The sequence below is a fragment of the Epinephelus moara genome, chromosome 2, assembly GCF_006386435.1.
Source record: "Epinephelus moara isolate mb chromosome 2, YSFRI_EMoa_1.0, whole genome shotgun sequence".
In the NCBI taxonomy this organism is placed as follows: Eukaryota; Metazoa; Chordata; class Actinopteri; order Perciformes; family Serranidae; genus Epinephelus; species Epinephelus moara.
The window spans coordinates 7,499,305-7,522,471 of record NC_065507.1 but is presented as its reverse complement, the minus strand read 5'-3'; the positions used below and the strand labels follow the sequence as shown (position 1 = coordinate 7,522,471).

Sequence of the window (23,167 nt, the reverse complement as noted above, 5' to 3'; positions counted from 1 at the left end):
TTAGTAGCCAGTATTGATGTGAACAGAACTAGTGCTACTTCACACTGCCTGTTAGATAGCAATGCCTATTTAAATTAGTCATTCTTCACGTTACCTATTATTAAGACTTAGTTTATTGATTGATTGACATTTACCGGAACATAAAGTAGTGAGGTCTGCGGTAGGAACCATGCGTCATGGTAACTAGGTCACAACAAACACGGAACGTGTTTCTGACGGACAACAACACGACGGTCCAGCTGAGAGCTAACTGAAGTGAATACCGGTCGTAACTTCGCAAAATCTGGGATTTAAAATAGTTGTCATTCGGACCCTCGTGGTTAAAGGGTCTTAGTAGACGGATAAATGTCTGATGCAGCAGGTAAGAAGAGTGTCTAATGTGCAAATTGAGTTAAAACTTCGACATTCTGACGGCGCTACCGAGCTAGCTAGTTTAACTAGCTATAATGCTAACAGCTCACTTAACACGGAAAAACATTTGTTGCGGCGGACTTTGACCTGGCATTTAATTTTACATTTGTAGAGCTTCCTAAAAAAGAAGAAGAAGAGGAGGAGGTTACACCTGAACCAGAGGTAAGAAAATAAATTAACTGCAGTTGTGAGACCGTGGCTAGTGACTTGTTACTCGGCTGCCTGTCAGAACAAAGCAGTCATCTGTCATCGTGTGACTAACGCAGATCTTGGGTGAAGAAAGCAGCCATTCACAGCAGGTCCACTGCGCACAAAGTCACTGGTTTTAATGTCAGTATTTTGTTTATTGTAGGAACAATCTGACGACGACAGCAGTGGGGAAGAGGCAGCAGGAGACACCGAGAGTATGTGGAAACAAATAATCTGAAACATGCAGTGATGCAAAAAATAGACAAGAAGATCATACTGTTGTCAAGTCAATACCATATTTGTTGCATTAATACACTATTAATAATGTCATGTTTTACACACACATGCAATCATGCTACAAATTTAGTGCTTACATTTATTATTTCATTAATTAATTGCTTAAATATTCTCCCATGTTGCTTTTTATCCTCCTTTGTTGTTGTGTTTCTGCTAGTGGACTTTCTGCGCAACCTCTTCTCCAGCACCCTGGGCCTGGGCTCAGCAGAGAAAGTCCTGGATGAGCTGACCCTGGACGGGGTGGCGCGATACATAAAGAGCGGCAAATGTGAGTCTCTGACTGCTTCCAGTCAGCACATCCATTACGGCTGACCACAGTGGATTGATTACATGCTCACAAGCCTGTTATCATAAAGCACTTATTTTTTTATTTAAGTGAGTGGTCTGTCTGCATCCACACAGGTAAAAACATCATCTGCATGGTTGGAGCAGGAATATCCACATGTGAGTTTCTCGGATTTAAGTATTTGAAAGTATTACACTACTTTCTTTTTGTTTGTATCATGTGTTTCAATCTGTAACCCTTGACACCATCTCCACCCACAGCGGCTGGGATCCCTGATTTCCGCTCACCAGGAACTGGCCTGTATGCAAACCTGCAAAAATACAACCTGCCTTACCCAGAGGCCATCTTCCAGATAGATTACTTCAAGGTGAAAGATTGTTTAAAAGTTTGAAGAGTGACACAGTAGAGCATAAAATGGCTTTCTCAGGGGCTTCAAGAATTCTTGACAGTTTTGACACATAATCAAAATTAATATTAGAATGGTAATTATTTCCTAATTAATTAAGTATTTAGCCAAGAAGCCAAGTCTCCTGGATTTCTGTTTTAATGCAGTGTCATGCCAGATGCCAAGAACATGCCGATTTTAGGTTGTTACTTTTAAGAAAAGCCTCTGAAAGTCATTGAATAGTCAAATTAGAGTGTCGGGACCTTATCCTAAACTCAGGAACAAAAACACTGAACACTAAACCTCAGTTTTCCAGTAAGATGTGTCACTGCACTATGGCTAATTGCTAAGTACACCCTTGTACATGTATCTGAAGACCATCCTGTTTTATGATGTGAGGCAGTGCCTACTTCACTCTTCGCTGTCGCTACAGGAAAATTAAACATTTTTCTATAACATCTTAATTTCTCAGAAACATCCAGAACCTTTCTTCGCCTTGGCCAGGGAGCTCTACCCAGGACAGTTTAAGGTACAAAACACTTGCTGCCTTGTATGCCTCATATTAATCCTTAAAAATTGTTAAAAAAGAAAAATAGATTGAAACATCAGCTGCCTCACAGATGTTCGTTCTCTTGTGTGTGACTTTTATCGGATTAGCCCACAATCTGTCACTACTTCATAAAGCTGCTGAAGGACAAGGGGTACCTGAGACGCTGCTACTCACAGGTAAGAAAAAGCCCACTCCACACGCTGCACGTTGAATCTTTCCATTTTTGTTTTGACATTGATTTGTGTGTTTTCGCACAGAACATTGACACCCTGGAGCGCGTGGCCGGGCTCGAGGGAGAGGATCTAATTGAAGCTCATGGAACGTTCTACACGTCCCACTGTGTCAGCTTCTGTTGCCGCAAAGAGTACAACCTGGACTGGATGAAAGGTGCCTTTTCATTTTGTTTAACTTTAGAGAGCCTAGGAGTATTGATTATTGATTACTGTTGTTGTGATATCAGCCATCTTGGACTTTAACCTCTGCCCTCTGCTTTGTAGAGAAAATCTTTTCTGATGACATCCCCAGATGTGATAAGTGCAGCAGTTTGGTCAAGCCAGGTCAGGAGATCTTTGACTTCCTATCTTGGTTTTTTTTTTTTTTTTGTCATTTTAGTTGTGTTAGCTTGTCTTGTGTAATTTCACCATCATCGTCATCTTTAACCTCACAATCTCTGTGTCCCTTATCTCTCTTCACCCAGATATCGTCTTCTTTGGAGAGAACCTACCTGTCCGATTCTTCACCTCAATGAAGATGGTGAGCACGTGGTTGTTTTCAAGCGTGTGTGCATGTTTGAAGAGAATGTGATGTAACATCTCTGCTGAAATAAACTCTCATCGTCTTTATTTACCTTTCAGGACTTCCCTCGCTGTGACCTTCTCATCGTCATGGGGACGTCTCTGCAGGTCCAGCCATTTGCAGGCCTAGTCGGCAGGTACTGCAGAGTTTCATATTTCTAAAATCTGCTGCTGACCACAGACACTGCTGCAGTAAGGATCTGGCAGTAGAACAGCCAGTGAGACTGTCCTGCATTATAAAACATTCAGGCTTGTTTCCAGCAATAATCTCATGGTCTTTTTGGAGTGTCTGAACACGATGCTGAGCGCCTGCTCACCCACATTATGGAATTTATCGTACATTACTCTGGTTTAGAGCTTCGGTTGAATTACTGTAATATTGTTTAAGTAATTGTGTCCCCGTCTTTGTGTCCTTCCCTGTGTTTCTTTGTCATTTAGGGTTTCAAAGAGCTGCCCCAGACTGCTCATTAACATGGAGAAGGCAGGGCAGGTGAGCCTTCACCCTTCCATCAACCTCTTTCTGCCTTTACCTTTTTTTGTTCTGTCATAGATGTATGTCTAAGATTGTCTGTGCAGTATTGTTTATATGGTTCTCTGTGCAGGCTGATCCTCTGTTTGGGTTGCTGGGTTTTGGAGGAGGGATGGACTTTGACTCAGACAAGGCATACAGGTGATAAAGAGATGATGTTTTTTTTCCCTCTCCAGCTGTTTTACCATATCACCTTTCTCCTCCCATTACACCTTTTAGTTTATGTGAAAACATATCAAATATCAGATTTTCAGATCTGATGTGAATCCGATCAAATACACTGGGTTAGATAAAGGGGAAAAAGGTTTTTAGTGACAATAAAAACTTTTTATAAATGCAAGTGGTGGAAATAACATCACAGGTAGCACCACACACAAATGCTGTCATATACCATATACCCCTGTGAAACTTAAGGAAGGTATTAAAATGTAGACACCACCCTCTGGCATTTTGGCCATCGCCATCTTAGTTTTTGGAGCTAGAATTTACTTTATTTGGAGGAGACGGTGGAGCTAACCCTGACGCTAACTGCCAGTTTGGTTAGCATAGTGCATTTACAGTCATAGACGTTTGATACAGTCTGTAGTTTGCTTTGAAAATGCTATTTTTTGCTAGAGAAAAACAGGCTTGAAACCATCAAAACAAAATGTACTTCCTGTAAAAAACTGAACATGCGACTTCTTAGTGGGTCTTTTAGCCCAACCAGACGCTAAATAATCCCTTTTTGAGGCAAACAAAACTTGGTACAACACTTACACTATGGTTACGTTATCCAACCAACATTGTGGCTGTGGCAGTGACTTGTCAACAGACAGCACCCACCTGTCACTTAAAGAGGCCACACCTTTGATGATGCATAACTTTAAGCTTTAATAAAATTTAAACAGGTGAGTTATATAAAAATGCACCCCCTGTACAGTTGTTATAAATGTTGAAATTATCTACAGAGATCAAAACCATTTTTTGTACCAGGCTGTACACATGTTTATTTCTGCTGCAAGGTTGGGCATTTTAATTTGGGTGTCTGTGGGGATTGACTTGTTCCTGAAACCAGCCTCGAGTGGCCATTTTAGAAACCACAGTTTGTGGCACTTAACATTAGCTTCATGTTTTCAGCCTCTGAGGTTGCCACTTGTTTTAAACTGTCATCATGCAGTTCACCTCTGCGCTACCAGAGGGTACAAAAGCATTATCCATGATAATGATTTCATGAGATACTTTGTGCTACACTGTATTTCGTCTATACTCATCATTACACTTAATTCATATTTAATGTGATTACTGAGTAAATCTCTTACTCAGTAATCACCCAATCACTCAGTAATCATCATGCCATTCAAACATCGTTGATCATTCACTTTACTAATGACAAACTATCCAGTCGTCTCTGACAATGCAAGCTAACAAAATCCTTAAAATCCACCAGGAGAAAGTGTTGTAATATGAGTATGTGCATCAGTGCTGGAAATTAAGTTTCTAACTTTGTGGCCTCTTATTCTCTCCAGAGATGTAGCTCACATCAGCACATGTGACGAAGGCTGTTTGGCTCTAGCTGATCTGTTGGGATGGAAGGTGAGTTACACATCATCTTTTACAGATGCCGTGCTCATTTAAGGTTGCACTTCTTGTTTAAGTGCAATCCATTTACCACAGAGTAGTCACACACGAGTTTCAAAATAAACAGCCTCGGACTTCAGTGCAATTAGTATTATAATCACTTCAGTCAGGAGGTAATTTCACCAGTGTAACCACTCCTGCAATTCAAGTGCAATGCCTTATCACTGTTTCCCTCATAGGGCTTACAAAGATAGTCTCATTTTCACACCTCTGCGCCGGCGATAGCCATGGCTGGAGGCTTTATGTTTTTAGGTTGTCCGTCCGTCCCATTCTTGTGAATGCGATAGCTCAACAACGCCTTGAGGGAATTTCTTCACATTTGCCACAAAAATCCACTCGGACTTTGAGTCAGAGGTCAAGGTCTCTGTGACCTTGTGTCCGTCTCATTCTTGTGAACACAAATTCTGAAGAACACCTTGAGGGAGTTTCCTCAAATTTGGCACAAACATCTACTTGAACTCAAGAACAAACAATTAAGATTTGGTGGATGAAGGTCAAAGGTCACTGTGACCTCACAAAACATGTGTCCATACTTCAAGAATTCATACACTACACACATTTCAAGATAAAATGATGAAGTGAAGACATTTATATCCAAAAAGGTCAAAGGTCAGCTTCACTGTGACATCATTATGTTCTGCACAAGCACATTTCTGGCCATTATTCAAAATCATATGTCAGGAACAAAAAAGGAGACATTTGGTCAGATACTGAATGGGTGACACTAATCTTAGGTACCCACCTTGAAACTGCACTGATTATATAGATCTTCTGTGCTGAGTTGAAGATGTGTGTGAAGCATCCACTTTTTAGAGTTTCTAACTTCTTCGCAGCAACATCCATATTTGAGGTATTATCTTCTGTCATGGCTACATATGAGTCTGGAAAGACATGGGCGTAATCTGTGACAGCATCTTGACTGGTTCGCAGAGGCATACAGCCGCAAGGTTGTAATACAGTGTCAGGTGTTATAACTCCCATTTCCTCTCTTTCATATGATCTTATTCTCTTCAGTACGAACAAATATGCCAGCACATGCGTAGTGTTGTCTTCTCCATGTTGAATTAAAGGACCAGTTTGACATTGTAAGAAATAAAAGGTCCGCCTGCTGCACCTCTAAAAGTCACTAATAACACGTTGTTTCTAGTAAGTTAAATCTGAACAAAACCAGAAGCATAAAAACCACAATTTATGGTTTTATGGGGAGTTACCTGCTGCAGCCATTTCTTGGTAAACTACATCTGGGGGCACTGACTTCCCGGACTCTTGTTTGCCTTGTGAGGTTGCCAGGTAACCAGCGGAGATGCTTTAACCACAACATTTCATTTTTACATTACTCTTTGTGTAAGAATTAAACAGACAAGATACCATTTGTTATTCAGTGAGCTGTATAGGTGTTGGTAGGTGGTATTTTTAGACTCTAAAGAGCCATACTAGCTGTTCCCTCCATTTTCATCTGTATGCTAAGCTAAGCACATGCTGGCTGTAGTTTCATATTTACTTTTACTTTAAAAGTCATTGAACACTTATGATTATTAGGCTTCTAGATGGTCTAGAGTAAAGATACCGAATATTAAGTCATAAAATCTAGACATATCTGTATGGATCCACACTGTTACGCCTAATTAAGACTATTTAGTACACATTGCGCCTGTGGTCGTCATAAAGTCTCATCAGTTTAGAGCTGCAGCAGGAGCAAAAAAAAAAAAGAGAGATTTTGAAATGTCAGCCTGGGTAACCTATTTATGATTTTCCTGTGTGATGTTGTGGTCTCAAGTCACCACCACGGACGGACTTGTCAACGAACACAGAGCATGAGCTGTTTTTCGCCAATCGTTTTCTTTACAGTCCCTGCTGTGTTTACCCGTGTCATGTTGTTTCTCCAGGCGGAGCTGGAGGAGTTGGTGAAGCGGGAGCACGCCAGGATCGACAGTCAGGAAAAGAAAGAGAAGGCGGGCGAGAGCAAAGGAGCCTCAGCCAAGCCGAGCTCTGCATCAGTGGCACCAGAGCCCAAAAAGGAAGAGTAACTAATTAAAAAGCTTCTGTTTGAAGAAAATCTACTGTAGTGATGTCACAGTTTGGAGTGAAGTGAAGCTTCGACGGGTGTCTGCCACACTCTCATTTTCCATCTGAGGACATTTAATTCTTCTGAACAGTCTCACAGGGTGTGTGACATCCCTGTGTTTTATGCTTCTGTTTATATCAGTCATTTGCACTTTACCGACATTAACCTACTTTCCTAATTTTTTTTTCCTTAGCTCACATCTGTCTCAGTTATATATTTCTTTCTGAGGCAGCTAACTCTATGCATGGGCAGATAGACGGTGGCGTTGTTCAAGAATAGCTGATGTTTACAGATCTCACAGAGCGTGGAAGGTGGTTAACATCTCTAAAAGCCCAGCAGTGTGATCACACAGACTCTACAAGTGTGTGATCATGACTTTGCTGCGTTACAGAAAAGCTACGATGTTGTCTTCAATTATTGAACACATCTGATGAGAGATTTGGGCCAAACCACTTCCATTTTCCTTCCTTTAAACATTTTATTTCAGTTTAAGATCCCCCAAAAGATTACCAGGCTTGTGTGTTTTATCTGTCATCTCCGCAAGCAGAAATAAGTTGGTCGCATTGGTCAATGACATCTTAAAGGTGTCAAATATATCACAAAGTGAACTTCTTGGTAGGGGAGCTGAGGAAGTTGTAAATATAACAGTAGGATCATTGGTCATGTGGAAGTTTTTAAAATGTTTTCAATTAACATTGTTTTTCATGTTAACCTTCTGCTCCTGTTTGATTTTAGTTCTGTTTTTTTTCTTTTAACAATGTTGTTGAGGTTGTTTATGAGGCCAAATTATGTTTTCCTAATCTCATGGTGCAACAAACAACAGTAACTTTGTTCTCACTTCAGTCAGGACTGTAATTGATTTTGCTTTTTAAATCACTGGGGATATATAGAGTGCTGCAGAAACACAAAATGGATAAAAAAGACTTGCTTAAATAAGGTGTAATTAAATACAAAAAGAAGTTGATTCATAGGAAACTGTTTGAGCTAGCTAAACAAGCATGAGTTGTTGGATCATGAAATGTAAAATACAGGGGGTGGACATGGTTACATCACCATCTGTACAAAATAGTGGAAACCAATACTGCAATAAATTTGACCTTTGTAAAGCTGATAATGTTCACTCTTGTTGAGACCGTGTCAGGGAGAAGCTGAGTCAACTCTGGTCATTTTTCAGTGTTTAGTTAGTACTAACTCATAGAACTTTTCATACAATATAGAAATTCATCGGACAGTGGATAATTTTTATAATTAATGATCAGTGACTAGACATAAAGAAGAGCGACGCCTCTCCAGTTCCTCCTGCTGTGCAAAAATGAAGCTAAGACATGGGGGGACACAGGGACATCATTTGGAGCCAGACTTAAGGTAGCAATCTCCGCCATATTGATTTCCCACCAAACACCCATCCAACCAATCCTGAGCAGCGCCAGTGACAGTGAGCGCACCGATTGGCACACACAGTTGTCAATCGTGACCTCAGACCTCCTTTTTATAGCCTCAAATAACAGATTAAAACCAAACTTTGAAGAAAAATTAACACTTGAACATACATCAGAGTGACAAGAACTACATACAATGACAAAAACCAACTAAGGAAAATTGATGTGTAGATTGACCCTTGTCCCATTCGCTAACATAAAGGGGGCGGGGTTTACAACCTGTACTGCAGCCAGCCACCAGGGGGTGATTGAGGTGTTTTGGCTTCACTTTTGGGGGGCTGTAATGTCGCCCATCTTTTTTATACAGTCTGTGTTTGTAATAAACTTCAACATTTGCCACAGCCATGGCTCAAAACTAGAGCGATCAAAGTGCGCTGGTCTTCAGCTCTGACAGTTTCAAAATGAAAATCTAAAAAGCAGAGATCAAGACCTGTGAGTAAAACCTGAAGCTACTGCCGTTTTGTATTAACTAGAACAAAAGTGATGATGCAGGTTAACACTCCTGAAGTTAGAAGTTGGTTTGGAGGCTCTGTCTCTGCCAGCTATATCGGTCATTGCCATCATACAGATCATGATATTGGCAGGAAATGGTTTAAACAGAAACTGCATGTAAAAGGAAGACTGTAAGTGTTGTTGCCACGGAAATGTTAACCAATCAACAATACCTATGTATGCGGTTTCCGTGAGAGGCATGACGGCTGGACAGCCAGCAAACCACTCTGCATGTTCATGAGATAAAATAGATACGAAACCCCATGTGTGCAGCTTCTAATCTGTCTCTCTTGATAATGTTTTCTGTATTTTACCACCTCTATCTGATGGATTCAAAGCTGAGTGTTTGTATCTGTGTGCTTGTTTCTTCCACAGATGCAAGATAAAATCTGTAACTCTTAAAAAGCGCGGATAATCTCAGAGTTGTGGTGACACATTTTCAGAACCGCTGTCTGTTCTCAACCATTCATCATTTCTGAGCAGGAGATGGAGATGGTGCTGCTGAGGGGGGTGGGGGGGGAGCACATGTAGCTCTNGGGGGGGGGGGGGGGGGGGGGGGAGCACATGTAGCTCTGTAGAGAACATGCAGCGTCTTTTCACTGTTCAACTTGTGCACAGAGCTGGGTTAACCACATGCAGCCTTGAGGGGAGGGGAGGGCGGAGAAGGTGGGAGATCAGCTGAACTGTTTCACATGAAAATTGAAAGTGCATTAAATGCCAGCATGCGCAGGAGGCAGAAGAACGTGGTGGACGTACGAAAGTTCACCTGAATTTTGAAATATTGTGCACATTACAGCAGGAACCTTCTTAAGGATGTATTTCTGAAGAGGATATGAGCTTCCTATTTTAGCCCTGTTGGTATTTTTAAGCTCTTAAGCAACATCTTGCAGAAAGGAAGAGTTCAAGAGAAGGAAGATTGCAACATGTGGAGGAATTTGCCAATAGTATAGAGGAGAGAAGATTAACGAACCAACTGAGCAAGACCAACACATGTAAGTTACCATTTTCATCCCGTCAATAAGTTTGTGCCCTGGACGTCTATCGATTTGTTTCTGAGTACTGAAAATTAATGTTAAAAAGAAATCTCAAACGTCCACTTGAAAAATCTAAATTCTAACTTTAATTTTGTCTAGATCTTTGAGCACGAGGGCACCAGCAATCTGTTTTGTCACCAGGTTGTCCGTATGTGACTCACACACTGATGTGTTGTTTATGTGCATGGATGCAGACGGTTGTACATGCACATAAACGTGTCGAAATGTTTGCATCCAGGGCGGTTCACAGTTCAGTTAATGGGACGACAGCCATCCCGTGGAGGAGCAGCAGGAAGAGACTGTCGTTGCTGGAGCAGCTGAAGGGCTGTCAGGAGGCCTGGTGCCCGGGGGCCCCCTGGGATAGAGAGTGGGCCCACGCCGCTATCTGTGGAACACCTGCTGGGGTGAGTTGTTCTCCTCCTCACTGCAATACAATCAGTCGAAGAGGCATGATTTTATTTTGTAATGTAACATCAGGTATTTAATGTGATGTGTGTCACTAGTCCAGACGTTCAAGGAAATTCTTGGCATTTCTAAACTTTTAGAATGCCCTTTAAAAACCCTTAAAAATAATGAACTAGTGAATGAAATATAAATCTTTTGTCAGGAGTGATAATACATCCTCCGATAATGAATAATTCTCCTTTTTGAAATATTCCGAAGCCTCCATGCTGGTTATGTTTTTCATCACAATGCAATACGTTCCAGATTTTGGATTTTGCCTGAAGCATCCAGTATTGTAGTGACAAAAATTACAAATCTATATGATCACTGAAATCAGCTTATTGTAAATTGGCCGATGCTGTTGGACGTTGTCCACTAGAAGCAGAAGCAGAAGAAGAAGATATATTTTATTAATCCCAGAGGGCAAATTCAAATTTTTCACTTTGTTGTCACACACATACAGGCCCAAAATACACACACATGCACAAACAGGACCTATACATGCGTTAAATGGAGAGATGTCAGAGTATGCACATTTGAATTTTAACATATCTTTCAATATAGACAATGGGTGAAAGATTATATTTGTTGAACATGTACTTATTCTTTCACTGATAGATCTGCCTGCACATGTTTTTTTTTAATGGCCTTTAATGGACAGGACAGCCAAGCGTGAAGGGGGGAGAGAGAGAGGGGATGACATGCAGCAAGGGGCCACAGGCTGGACTCGTACCCTGGCCACTGCGGCAACAGCCTTGTACATGGGGCGCCTGCTCTATCCACTAAGCCACCAACACCCCCCTGCTCATGTTTTTGAGTCAAAATACTTTAATTTCTTGTGTCCGTCTGGCTCCATTTCTGACTATCTGTCTTTTTACTTTCCCCTTTTCTCTGGATCTCCTCTCTCTGACCCTCACACCTTTGTCTAACCCACTTCGTATCATCCCATCAGCTCTTGGTTCGTCCAGTTATTCAGGCCCGCTGTTTTATGGCACTACATAGCTCCAAAGTAGTACTCAGACAACAAAAGCAAACATACTGTAGGTATGTCTGCACGCTTCACTTAAATATTCTGTAATATCACTCTGAGCTGGTCTGAACGCTGACACGCACATCTCTGCAACATAAACTAGTTCCCTTTTCTATTTGACATCTGATAACGCAGCAAGCGTTTCTTTGGGGGCTGAATGCAGAAGTGGTGTTGAATAAAAGCGTGTGCGTATCAGGGAAATGACATTACAGAATGGATAGATCTGCACCAAAGGGAGAGTTCGAGTGGGACAGTAAATTCCAGTAAACGGCATATTTGAAAGAATGACATGCAAATAATCATGCAGAGATGCAAAACTCTTACTGGAATTCACTGATTTGTGAGTATGTTAATGGGGAAGGGTAGATTTTTATGAATATTAATTGTTAACAGTGTGAAATAATGCAACTCGTGTCAGTCGTAGGCACGCTAATTTTATTGATATGAATTGCTGAACAAAAAACAGTTCATTCATTAATTTCTGCCTGAATGGTTTCCAGAATATTTTCCTATGAATCAGATGCACGAATGACTAAACGTTGCCGTTATGAATCAACGGAGTAATCGCTCATGTAACATCTTTATTGCCAGTACGTGTATATACTCAAAGTGTGGTGACTTGCAGTAAACATGTCTCTATTTCTGTGCACACCGAGAATGACAGCCACTTCCTGTGTGTGTGTGTGTGTGTGTGTGTGTGTGTGTGTGTGTGTGTTGAAAGCGTCTCTGAATTCAGCTGTGGTGATGTAACTTCATGACTGAGCCGTTGGTCCGCTGTACTTTGGGTTGCATGTGCTTTGTTTTACCCAAGTTAGTTATGTCTCAACCGACTGCGTGTTCTGTTTGAGACGCTGTTTCTAAAGAAGGCGATGTGACCCGTAGTCTCTACATACAGAGCACATGTGTGGTTAAAGCAAAGTGCAGTGGACATCAGTGTCCAAAAGCAATGAGTTTTATCACAACTTCGGCAGTTAAAATTATGTTTCAAGTGTTTTCTGTCTTAAACACAGTAGAAATTCTATATTATAAATGGTATTAAAGATATTCAGACCACTTAATTCTTTTAGATCTCAGGTAACAAGAACAACCTAATGAAGAGCTGAAACACTCAGTTTCACAGGGACCGTGTGGGTGTGGTTTAGTCAGATTGGATTGACAGTGCCCTCGCAGCACAGATAAGCAACCTACTGACTGTCGTCTGACCTTGATTTAAATGTTGCTAAACTCTGATTGGTGCATGGAAGTAAGTGACATCATTTATTTTCACCTGAGCCCTGCCTACTTTGAGCCTGTGAATAGATCACAGACAAAACAAGACGTGGAAATATTTTGTGTGAAATAACCAAAACTGTTCTACTTTGGGTAAGAACTTCATCCCGTCAAAGAACATGTTTTTAGAAAATGTTTTTTGTGACTTTAATTTAAGATATGTCACTTTTATAACTCAGTATACATTCAGTAGCCCTTAATGAGGAACGAATGTATTCCAAATAGATGATGGCTATGTCTGCAGTGCTGCATTAGTCAGCCCTTTAAGATAGAGAGGCTGGTCATGAGTAACATTCAAAGGCAGTTGGAGTTACGCAATAGCACGTGACTGATTCTGAGTGCAAGGAGACAAAAATAACAGGGCTGTCCTTGACTATGAATTTTCCTAGTCGACCAGAAGTCATAATTTAGGGCCATTAGTCGACTAGTCGCCCGCATGTTTACAATATTAATTTAGTTATTAAATGATATATTTTGGTGGTTTGAGTTGAAGGTGTGAGAAAGAATAGTATCAGTAACATTGTTAACACTGTGCTACATTACAGAGAAATACAAAACCGTACTAATGAACCTTCATTAATATAGGCCTATATTTTATCTACAAGTGCACGTCACACACTGAGCGAGCCGCCTGTTAATGACGCTGTGGGCTAATGGGCATGTAGCTACTTCCATGTTTCAGATGATACGTCATGTTTGTAGTCGACCAATGAAGATGAGTTCACATATCACCTTGGGTTCGTCCTTCACCTTCTCAAAATGATCCCACACTTTGCTAATGCTTAACTAAGGTTAATATTTGTTAACATGGCATTTAGTAAAGAAAGCATTATGACTTGTTTGGGACTTGACCTAGGACACCATGAGGATTGATCAAAGCTGCCATTACTGCCACTGGCAAATGTTTTAATCATGTGCAAAAGCAAGAATGTGTAGGTATACATTATTGTTTCTGTTTTAGTTTTAATGGTTTTGGAGAAGAAACAACTAAACCACAAGAGAGTGTGAAAGAGGTGAGGAGTTCTGAGCCACACTCAGATAGTATTAACCAGCCTCCAGACAGAGTCATATCAGTATTATGAGTGGGCAAACAGCTCCACAGCACTTATCAGCACTAATGAACTGTGGGGAAATTGCCGTTAACGTGACTGTTTGGTCACAACCTGTCATCATGACTAATTTTCCAGATCAAATCAATCCAGTCCTGTCATAGAAACCCTGACACAGTGTTGTTTTTTTGTCCATCCTGCTGTCTGTCATCACTCACTGTCTCTCTCTCTCTCTTTGCCGCCTGGTTGCCATGGAGCCACGCCGTGTAGCTTGCCAGTGTGAGCATTTAAAAGAAAACGTCTTCCTGCTCAACAGGCTTCCGTAACGCTTCACATACTGAAATGAGTCACCATGTGTCTCCCTTCAGAGTTTCCTGGTTGTGCGGGACTCTGCGACATCTCAGCCCAGCCTGCTGTGTGTGTCTGCTGGAGGCGAGAATGAGGCAGTCGTTGATTATGATATCAAAAGCACAGGCACAGGTATGGACCAACTGCATGCATTACACTTACAGTACTTCTCTTTCTGTCTCTTTGTGTGCGTGCGTGTGTGTTGGGTCACTAAGTTCCCTACATGTGAGGCTTTCAGTAGTTATTTTCTGAATCATTACGTCTGCTGCAAGTGACAGACTGGACTGATAAACATTAACCCAATAACCTCATGTGCTGTGTAGTTCTGCTTTTTGCTGTTGAAGTGACAGTACAAACCTCACAATGTTGTAACAGGTGAGAACAGGTAATCAGATACACACCTCGTCAAACAGGCTCTCAAACTGCAAACACTGGCTCCTCACACTGCTAACTCCTTTTTAAGTCACTAATTACACTGACACACATTAGTGCTGCTTTTTCACTACTGTGCAGATGCATTCAGTGGATGTCAAATCACAGGCCAGAAACCACACTGTATCAGAAAGTAACAGATGTAATGGCCAGTGTGAGGATAAAATTGATTAGACTGTCACCGGCTTATCTTTAGAAGTCCCCTCTCATTCTTCCTGGTTCAAGCTTCTGTGTGTTTCCAGGAATGTATTATTTCAACAGAGCGTGAGACTGACTCTGCCTACTGTTTCTCTGTTTCTCGTGTCAGTCTTCCAGTTGTCTGAGTCTCGGCTGTCTTTCTCAGACTTGGCTCAGCTCGTGCTCTTCTACTCTCTAACCAGGTAAGGACCAGCTGTGCCACTGGCACCTTTTTATTTGTTGTGGGGATTGAACTTACCTTTGAACTTTGGCTTCTCTTATTCGTATGTGTTTTCTAGTGCTAATCACGTTAACATCCTGCCTCCATCATAACTTTTAGATTGTCATATTTTAAATTCAGTTGAAAAGCCTAATCAGCAAATGATGGGGCATTGACAGAAGTGCTTAACAAATGTATTTTACTCTTGTCAACCCGTCCTGTGTGTCAGGGATGTGTTGGCTGTGTGTCTTTCCATTCCTCACTGGATCTACAGTGTAACCGAGAAGAGCAAAGATCGTCTCTCTCAACTTGAACCCGGTGAGTCCTTCCATCTCTGTGACTTCTCTGTCTCATATCCTCTCCTTGAAGCTAGATTAGAAAAACAGAACCAGAAACAGCCTTACCTATTATATTGCTCTCATGCAGAAACTTGGCTCAGCACACCGTCTGACCAACAGACTGATGAAATGACCCAGAGGGAGCCAAGCAGCGTCATGTGCTCCATACAGGTACTTTATCCTGTGTGTGTGTGTGTGTAATAGTACAGGTAGTGGTAACAACTTCCTTATTTCTTGTGTTTGCAAGTGAGGCGTCATTTGTCTAAATACCATGAAGCTGTAGTCGATAACGTTTATAAAAATAGGTTTTGTCATATTTGCTGTCACTATATTCTGACAGTCGTAAATGAGACAGATAATCTGTGGAAAAAAGAATCATGCTCCACTGTCTCCCCTGATCCAATCACACAGTAATGGGTTTTTTTTCCACACTGCCTTTTTTTTTTTTTTTTTTTAATTGAATGCCACTAGTAATAAAAACACTTGCTCCACCGTTTTATTGTTGCCAGGTAACCACCCCCTCATGTCCTTAGACTAACCTTTCCATGTAATCAATCTACCTTTTTTTTTTTTTTACAGTAATTATCTAGTTCCTAAAATGTTGAGGCAGAGGGTACTTGCTGTAGCTCTGGTTGAGGGTGAGAGGCTGTCAGCAAATAATTCATTGGGCACAAGGAAACAGAGATCTGCGTGGGTACATGAGACCCTAAAAAAGAGGGTGGATCATGGGGAGTACCACCAGTTGGTCCAGGAGCTTCTCCTCCATGATGGCCGTTTCTAGGCATATTTTAGGATGACTCAGGGGCAGTTTGGAAACCTGCTGTCTATCGTCAGGCCGTATAGCTCTGGGTGTCCAGCAACTGCTACCACCAGTTTCTCTTCCATTGTTTACCAACTGTAAACTTGTCGTGACCACCACAGAAGGCCCGCCGCTCAAATCATGCGGTTGGACAATGGGAAAAAAGATGACGAAAAAAGAGATGACACGGGGCACTTTTCTGCTCTGAACTGAAGTTTTCTCAACTTGCGGGGTTCAAAGGATCCAGCAAAAATGCCAGGCACTTAGAGCGCAGAAACTTGAGGGACGTAGCAACACAAAAAGCTCAAAAAGCCACCTCCAGCTGCTAAAATGTTTTCTGTGTGATCAGGGCCATATTGCTCCTAATGGCATGTCCAAGAATCCACAGTGTGCTCTACCAGTGGGCAGTGCTTTGTTTCAGCTAGACTGTTTTTAACATGGCGCCTGGGGCACAAACCTTCTCATTTCACTGCCCCCAGGTGGCCAAAAAATATCTTAATACTGCTTTAAAGTAGAGGCTTGCTGTAAGTTGAAGCTTATTTTAAACCTGCATTGTGGTCTGTGGGTCACATCGTCCTATTTTCTCACTGAGTCTGTGTATGTATGTGTGTGTGTGTGTGTGTGTGTGTGTGTGTGTGTGTGTGTGTGCTCCTTCAGTTGACTTCCACCAACGGGGCCCTCTGTATCATCAATCCTCTCTACCTTCGTGAACATGGAGATGATTGGCTGACCCACAGGGCGAGCACCGCTCAGTGCGCCACAATGCCATCACATTACAAACGAGAGCGACGCCTCAGCACCACCAGATCATGGGCAGGGGCGGGGCTACATAGTAAACGAGCCATCTCGTTGGACCAGGAACCGTCTGCTGCCAGTGTGGAGAGCTCTGGTGAGGACATGTTACTTGCTCTGCACTATTTCTTCTATTTCTATGTATTAAGTGCTTTAAGTGAGTTCAGTCACCAACATGGTGTTCATATGTCATATTTTCCTTGCCCAGGTCTAGTCAGAGCGCAGTCAGCTGACTCACCACATTGCCCCCCAACCTCATCAGCACCAGCTGCTCCAGCAGGGGTGGTTCTCAGGAGGCCCAGCAGAGATTCTGCCTCCAGCCCCCCTCACCGAGCGAGCACGGGGAGCCTTACTCCATCTTCCCCTGGAAGTGTACATAGCACAGTGCCCGACCTGCAGCCCTATGGCAGCCCGGTTCCTCAGTCTCCTCACAGGGTATCCTGGATTGAAGATGGAGTCTGGCTGCCTCCGCCCAGGCCTTCCTCTTTGCTCCACCCCCCTTCGCTGGAGCTCGACTCGCTGTCAATCAGCAGCATAGAGGAAGAGCAGGAGTACCAAACGTCATGCTCTGTGACGCACCACCCATCAGGGCACCGGCTGGCTGACAAGGTCAAGCATCGTCTCTCAGCGGTGGGTCAGGCTCTCGGTGGGCTGGTGAGTACGAAGAAGAGACTAACCAATCGTGTGCAGGAGTTGAGCGAGCGGAGAGGTACGGCGTTTGCGGAAACTGTGAAAGGATTTGTGGAGATGACGCTGAAGAAAGGGGCTGATCCCAGCGGGGTCACGGGGTCAGAGTTCTTACAGGAAGTGAGGACATCACTTACGTCACTGAGGGAGACACTGTTGGACTATCCTGAAATCCAGGCGTTGCTGGACGGCATCGCTGACATGAATGACTCAGAGATCGGTGAGTGGGTTAGGGTTACGCTGACAGCGACGTTTGACAATAGACAAATAAAAATGTACTTCCCTATAAAATGCTTGTTAACGTAACTGTCAGAACATGTGTTATTAACTTGCAGCTCCATAAATTAATTGTTAGTGCTCCTTTAAATTCTTCTCCTTTGGCCCTCCTGTAGACACCCTGGTGGAGCTTTCCCTCCACAAAGTGGCTTTGAAGCCCGTCTCTGCACACCTCTACAGCTGCATTCATAATTCCCGGACTGATGATGGCACCTTCAAGCGTCTCCAGAGCAACCTACGTGTGCTGGAAAAGAACGAGGTGGAGGAGCTAGGGGGGTCGGCGGGAGTTGGAGTTCCAGACTCTGTCACACTGGAGCGGATCCAGCAGAAGTGGACCAGTATGCATGAGGCTTATTCCCCAAACAAGAAGGTCCAGATCCTGCTCAAAGTCTGCAAGACCATCTATCACAGCATGAGTGTTAATGCTAGCTCAGGTAGGCAGGTGTTTGTTTTTAATGATTATTACTGACACCTTATTTATCTTTAATTACCCTTTAAATTCACATTCTTCTCTTCTCTCCAGCAGACAAAGTGTTTGGAGCAGATGATTTCCTGCCCTGCCTGACGTGGGTGCTGCTCCGTAGTGACCTGGTCACCTTACACTTAGACACGGACTACATGATGGAGCTGCTCGACCCTACTCAGCTGCAGGGAGAGGGTAAGGCAGACACAAGATAACACAAATTTCCACTGTAACACCCAACACACAGTTGGCTGATTTATTAGTTGCCATGCTTCTGTACTCTGTTGCAGCAGCGCTTTGTAAGTTCAAACTAAGCCAAGTTTAATGTAAGTGATTATAAAGCGAAGATTTAGGGTGCTTTCACACCTGCCCTGTTTGGTTTGGTTCAATCGAACTCAAGTTCATTTGCCCCCTAAGTGCAGTTCGTTTGGGCAGGTGTGAACACAGCAATCACACTCAGGTGTGCAACGAAACAACTGGACCGAGACCTTCTCGAAGAGGTGGTCTCAGTCCGGTTACAAACGAACTCTGGTGCAGTTCGTTTGTGGTGAGAACATGTTCCAACCTCGATCTGAACCAACTGCAGTCACATGACACATTGTTTGGGTTAAACATGAGCATGTTACAGTCCTGGAGGATTATTAATGTGCACCTCCTCCTGTACTGCCTTAATATGCACATTTGGCAAACAGATAAATAAACTGCTGGATTGAAACTTGGTAGCAGTCACGAAGAACATAGAGGGGACTTCACACACTTAACTTTGTGAGGGATCTACAAATAGCTGATGCAGCTCACTTCTTGTCTCCAAATGCAGTTGTGGGTTTGACTCCCAGCCATGACTACAGAGATGTTGATACTGTTAAATTATGATCACAAGTCACAGACCATTTCTTTTTCTGCATTCTCCCAACCAACAGGTGGCTACTACCTTACAACTCTATACGCCTCTCTTTACTACATCACCAGCTTCCGGCCACGACTGGCCGCCCGTCAGCTCAGCGTGGAAGCCCAAAACTCTCTTAACCAATGGCATCGTAGGCGCACCCTGCACTGCAACCAATCACGGCGCAGCCAGAACCGACGGACCATTCGCAGGCAACCCTGTCGGGACAGGAATGTACAGAACTCAGCAACTAAGACTGAAGAGGACAGTGGGAAACAGTCAGACTCTGTTAATACTGATGAGTCACAGCAGCAGACAGAGAGCAGCACAGAGGCTCTGCAGCCGCTGGCGGAAGAGACGAGCAGAGGAGGTGAGGACGAATCACAGATGTCCACTCCAACATCAGACTGTAGTCAGCATGAGGTAATGTGGAACAAACAGGAGGATGAACCGACTCTATGCACAGCAGGAGAAGAGGACCAAGAAGGATTGTGATGGAGAGAAAAAGAATGGCGACCTGTCACATTAAAAGAACCTCAAATTACCTTTAAATTATCTCAGGTGGGTCAGACCCTTCAGACGTCTGCCACATGAACCACAAGCACGTCCCGTTCTGCTCAGACTCCTCTTCTGTGGAGGCCAAAGAAAGCTTTTGATTGGTGTCTTTAACAGACTGCTTTCACTTGATTATGAAATTGTGGTCGGGCCTCCTGCAGCGGTCTCCAGATAAATCTGAATGCTGTTTTTTATGGGATAAAGAGATATTTTTACGTCTCTCAAATTTTTTTCTTACAGAATACTGGATATTTATACTCTTCAGTGGTCTGACAACCTTTCAAATAAAAAATTCAGGGAAGCTGCAATAGCAGTCAAACTGCCCACGCTGAGGCTGTAACCTGTGAGAGAGGGGTCAGGGGTTAAAGTTAAGGAGCACAGGCATAAATGAGGCCAAGTTTAATGTCATAGTTTTACTGTAAAAAAGAGTTTATACAAAGGTTTTAGTATATTTATTTGGGAACAACTGAAAGTTAAAGTTCATGTTTGGAGGCTGTTATTTTTTGTAAGGTGCAGCATGAGTTTGTATTATTTTATATATTGATTAACTTAATGTCATTTTTGATTTGTAAATACATTAAAATTAAGATAACTGTGCAAAAAGAGTATTTTAATAAAACCAACAAACCATTTTGTTTATACAGCTTGCTTCACTCTCAGCAGTATCATTTCCAGCAGCAGCTCCGTCTCATGAATTATTATCATTGCAGGTGTCAAGCAGTGTTAAAGGGGCCGATCAAAAATACATATTTGAACCCTTACCTGCAGTGCTATTTATCAGTCTGGATTGTTTTGGTGTCGGTTGCCGAGTGTTGGAGATATTGGCTGTAGAGATGTCCGCCTTCTTTCTAATATAATGGAACTAGATGTCACTCGGCTTGTGGTGGTCACAACGCCAAAAGAATATATTTTAAAAACTCAACACAATGTCTCATTCCAAAAATCATGACCTGCTTACTCAACATAAATCTTCTGCTGGCTCACCTACCACCATGGATGCATAGATGCACACTTCTTTCTGCGTTGTGATACAGCTGGCGGGTGTAGTTTCATAGAAAGAAAATAGTTCCTCCATGAAAGTGCTCACAACAAGGTCTGTGGATTATCTTGAGTAACCAGGTCATGATTTCTGGAAAGAGACATTTCTGTGGAGTTTTTCAAACTTATTTTTATTTAGCAATTTGAGCACAAAAAGCCGAGTGCCATCTAGTTCCATTATACTGGAGAGAAGGCAGAGACCTCTACAGCCGATATCTCCAACACTTGGCAACTCACACCGAAACAATCTACTCTGATAGATAGCACTACAGGTAAGAGGAAAAATGTGTATTTTTGATTTTGGGGTGAACTGTCCCTTTTAAATGAGCAAACAAAGCCAGCAGGTTCACTTGAATTACTCTTGATGACCCTAAAGAAGGTTCACGGCAGAAAAAGCACCAAACAGACAGACACAATTAGGGAACAGTGGAGCATTTAGCAGCAAAAGAGACAGATATTCTCAATAACAAAGCTAAAAGGAGAATTAAAACTGGCTTACATCCATCAGTTGGACAGAAACACGACTCCAAATTAACGCTACAGTTATTCTGCTGGATGTGTAAGTAGCAGCAGGCAGTTGTTTGGTAACGTGTTATCCATAATTTATTATTTATGTAACAGGTGTGTCATTCATGTCTGCTTACTGTGGGTCTTTTCTGACCCCAAAGTAGACAAACAAATCAATAAATTAAGCTTTAAATAATCATTACATCTAATGTCACAGTGCCTCTGTTAAAGTGCTGGAAGTCTTCTACTACAATAGCATTTCCTTCGTGTTTATTTCTGTGCTTCACTAACCCAGTGAAGCTCTTTATTCAATCAACAACAATGACTACAGTGCAGCTGAACTACTTCTTTAGCTTCTACCTTTTACTTACTGCACCTTCTTCTAGTTTATCAAGCGTTTGCAAAGACCAGTCCACTTGGTGCCTCACAGAAAGTCCCATAACAACATGAACATCTGTTCTCCCTCTGCACCACTAGAGGGCAGCATTGAACCTCCTGTTAGATTTACAGCATGCATTTTTAGGTGTTTCATACACAGTTTGCACAATATACACATTTTTAATTTATGAAATAAGGCATTGTTGTATTTTTACTGCGCAATATATTAAAATATATTAAATTAAAATCTGAACTAATTCACACAGTGATCAAAAATTCTGAGAAACATTGTGCATAATCTGCATTCAGCACCTCGTGCAGCTTGTAGGTCCCTGCAGATTTGTTTTTGGAGATTTCCCTCCAAAATATGATGCACACACGCACACACAAAAGTGACACTGCATACATTACTGAGAATACTGTGCATGTAACGCGGTTTTGAGGATGCCTTAAAGTGGCAGTGGATATTGATTACTGCGTAATGTTTTAAGAACTAAAAGGAGTTGAAGCAACTTTAGCAGTAGTAGCATCAAAAGGAGACAGAAACGAAGCTCTGGAAAAGTGGAAACTGCAGCTGATATTGAGGAACTTGAATTGATAATTTACAGTTGAACATCATCTAAAAATTAAGAAGAGTTAAATGTACAGTAAGTTTAAGGTTAGTCATTTAAAAGTTCCTTAAGTTAGCACTGATAGAATTTAAAATATCAGTAGCCAAGGACTGAAGTTTTGAACTGCAGTAACAGCTGAAGTTAAGTTGAATTAAAAGTTGGCATTGAATCCCAAAATCATGTTAAAGCTGCAATTTAAGCTGAAGCACTAATAGTTGTGAAAGTATTTTAAGTTTAAGTACTTACAATATTAATACCTATACTTTAAAGAAACTAAATGGCACCTGCTTTTTTTTTTTTTTTTTAAAGAGTCCCTTTTTAGATGCATTTTAGTTTTTATCAATTCTTAAATTGTCTGCCCTTTTCTTTGTTTCTCTTCTTTTTGAAAAGCACTTTAAGCAGATTTTTTTTGTTTGAAGATGTTTTATAATCAAGATTAGCACAGAGGGGAGATTAACTGGTAGTCAAGGTTTAACGACTTGGTTGAAAGTTGCAGTGAAAGCAACTGAGGTGTTTAAACAAGCAGCAGACACTGAAAAAAAAAATACAAGGGAGTCTCAGTAAAGATGAGGCAAATAATAAACAGCTGAATAATAATCACTTTAAGAAGTTTAAGTGGCTGTTGAAGTTGAATGTTTATGACTTGAAGTAGCAGTAGAAGTGACGGTAGAAGTCAAAGCACCCAGGGTTGACTTAGTTAGTGACACTGAACAATAAAAGATGCTGAAGTGAAGTTGAAGCACAGTTGTGGGGTAAGAACTAATACAGAAATTGAAGTGG

The 23,167-nt window shown here is 41.9% G+C and overlaps 2 protein-coding genes across 5 annotated transcripts; both read left to right on the top strand.

Moving 5' to 3' along the window:
- The first annotated feature begins 174 nt into the window (after nucleotides 1-174).
- Nucleotides 175-8,237, top strand: sirt2 (sirtuin 2 (silent mating type information regulation 2, homolog) 2 (S. cerevisiae)). Its single transcript, XM_050069546.1, has 16 exons — nucleotides 175-361; nucleotides 524-573; nucleotides 764-815; nucleotides 1,055-1,165; nucleotides 1,300-1,341; nucleotides 1,444-1,550; nucleotides 2,041-2,097; nucleotides 2,226-2,294; nucleotides 2,376-2,505; nucleotides 2,616-2,675; nucleotides 2,816-2,871; nucleotides 2,973-3,049; nucleotides 3,351-3,402; nucleotides 3,515-3,582; nucleotides 4,947-5,013; nucleotides 6,945-8,237. The coding sequence occupies exons 1-16, from the start codon at nucleotides 346-348 to the stop codon at nucleotides 7,083-7,085; spliced, it is 1,155 nt and encodes a 384-aa protein (XP_049925503.1). The 5' UTR covers nucleotides 175-345; the 3' UTR covers nucleotides 7,086-8,237.
- A 1,472-nt stretch (nucleotides 8,238-9,709) lies between these two features.
- On the top strand, nucleotides 9,710-20,494 carry rinl (Ras and Rab interactor-like). 4 transcript variants are annotated; one of them, XM_050073801.1, is made up of 11 exons: nucleotides 9,710-10,046; nucleotides 10,327-10,492; nucleotides 14,249-14,360; nucleotides 14,968-15,040; nucleotides 15,287-15,375; nucleotides 15,484-15,566; nucleotides 16,852-17,083; nucleotides 17,195-17,893; nucleotides 18,066-18,383; nucleotides 18,473-18,607; nucleotides 19,333-20,494. In XM_050073801.1, coding segments are annotated over exons 1-11 (2,370 nt in total). In that variant the 5' UTR covers nucleotides 9,710-10,044; the 3' UTR covers nucleotides 19,794-20,494. The 4 variants fall into 4 exon arrangements, with proteins under 4 accessions (XP_049929758.1, XP_049929748.1, XP_049929739.1 ...); XM_050073791.1 differs by having other exon boundaries at nucleotides 10,283-10,492; XM_050073782.1 differs by lacking the exon at nucleotides 9,710-10,046 and having other exon boundaries at nucleotides 10,085-10,492; nucleotides 18,476-18,607.
- Nucleotides 20,495-23,167: the final 2,673 nt, after the last annotated feature.

Excerpts from the sequence above, each read along its gene's own strand:
- sirt2 (XM_050069546.1), top strand. Across the intron at positions 816-1,054 it reads GGCAGCAGGAGACACCGAGA|TGGACTTTCTGCGCAACCTC; the intron begins GTATGTGGAAAC and ends TGTTTCTGCTAG. Across the intron at positions 2,872-2,972 it reads TCTTCACCTCAATGAAGATG|GACTTCCCTCGCTGTGACCT; the intron begins GTGAGCACGTGG and ends TTTACCTTTCAG.
- rinl (XM_050073774.1), top strand. The coding sequence starts at position 10,256 with ATGTGTTGTTTATGTGCATGGATGCAGACGGTTGTACATGCACATAAA. Across the intron at positions 10,493-14,248 it reads TCTGTGGAACACCTGCTGGG|AGTTTCCTGGTTGTGCGGGA; the intron begins GTGAGTTGTTCT and ends GTCTCCCTTCAG. Across the intron at positions 15,567-16,851 it reads GCGTCATGTGCTCCATACAG|TTGACTTCCACCAACGGGGC; the intron begins GTACTTTATCCT and ends GTGCTCCTTCAG.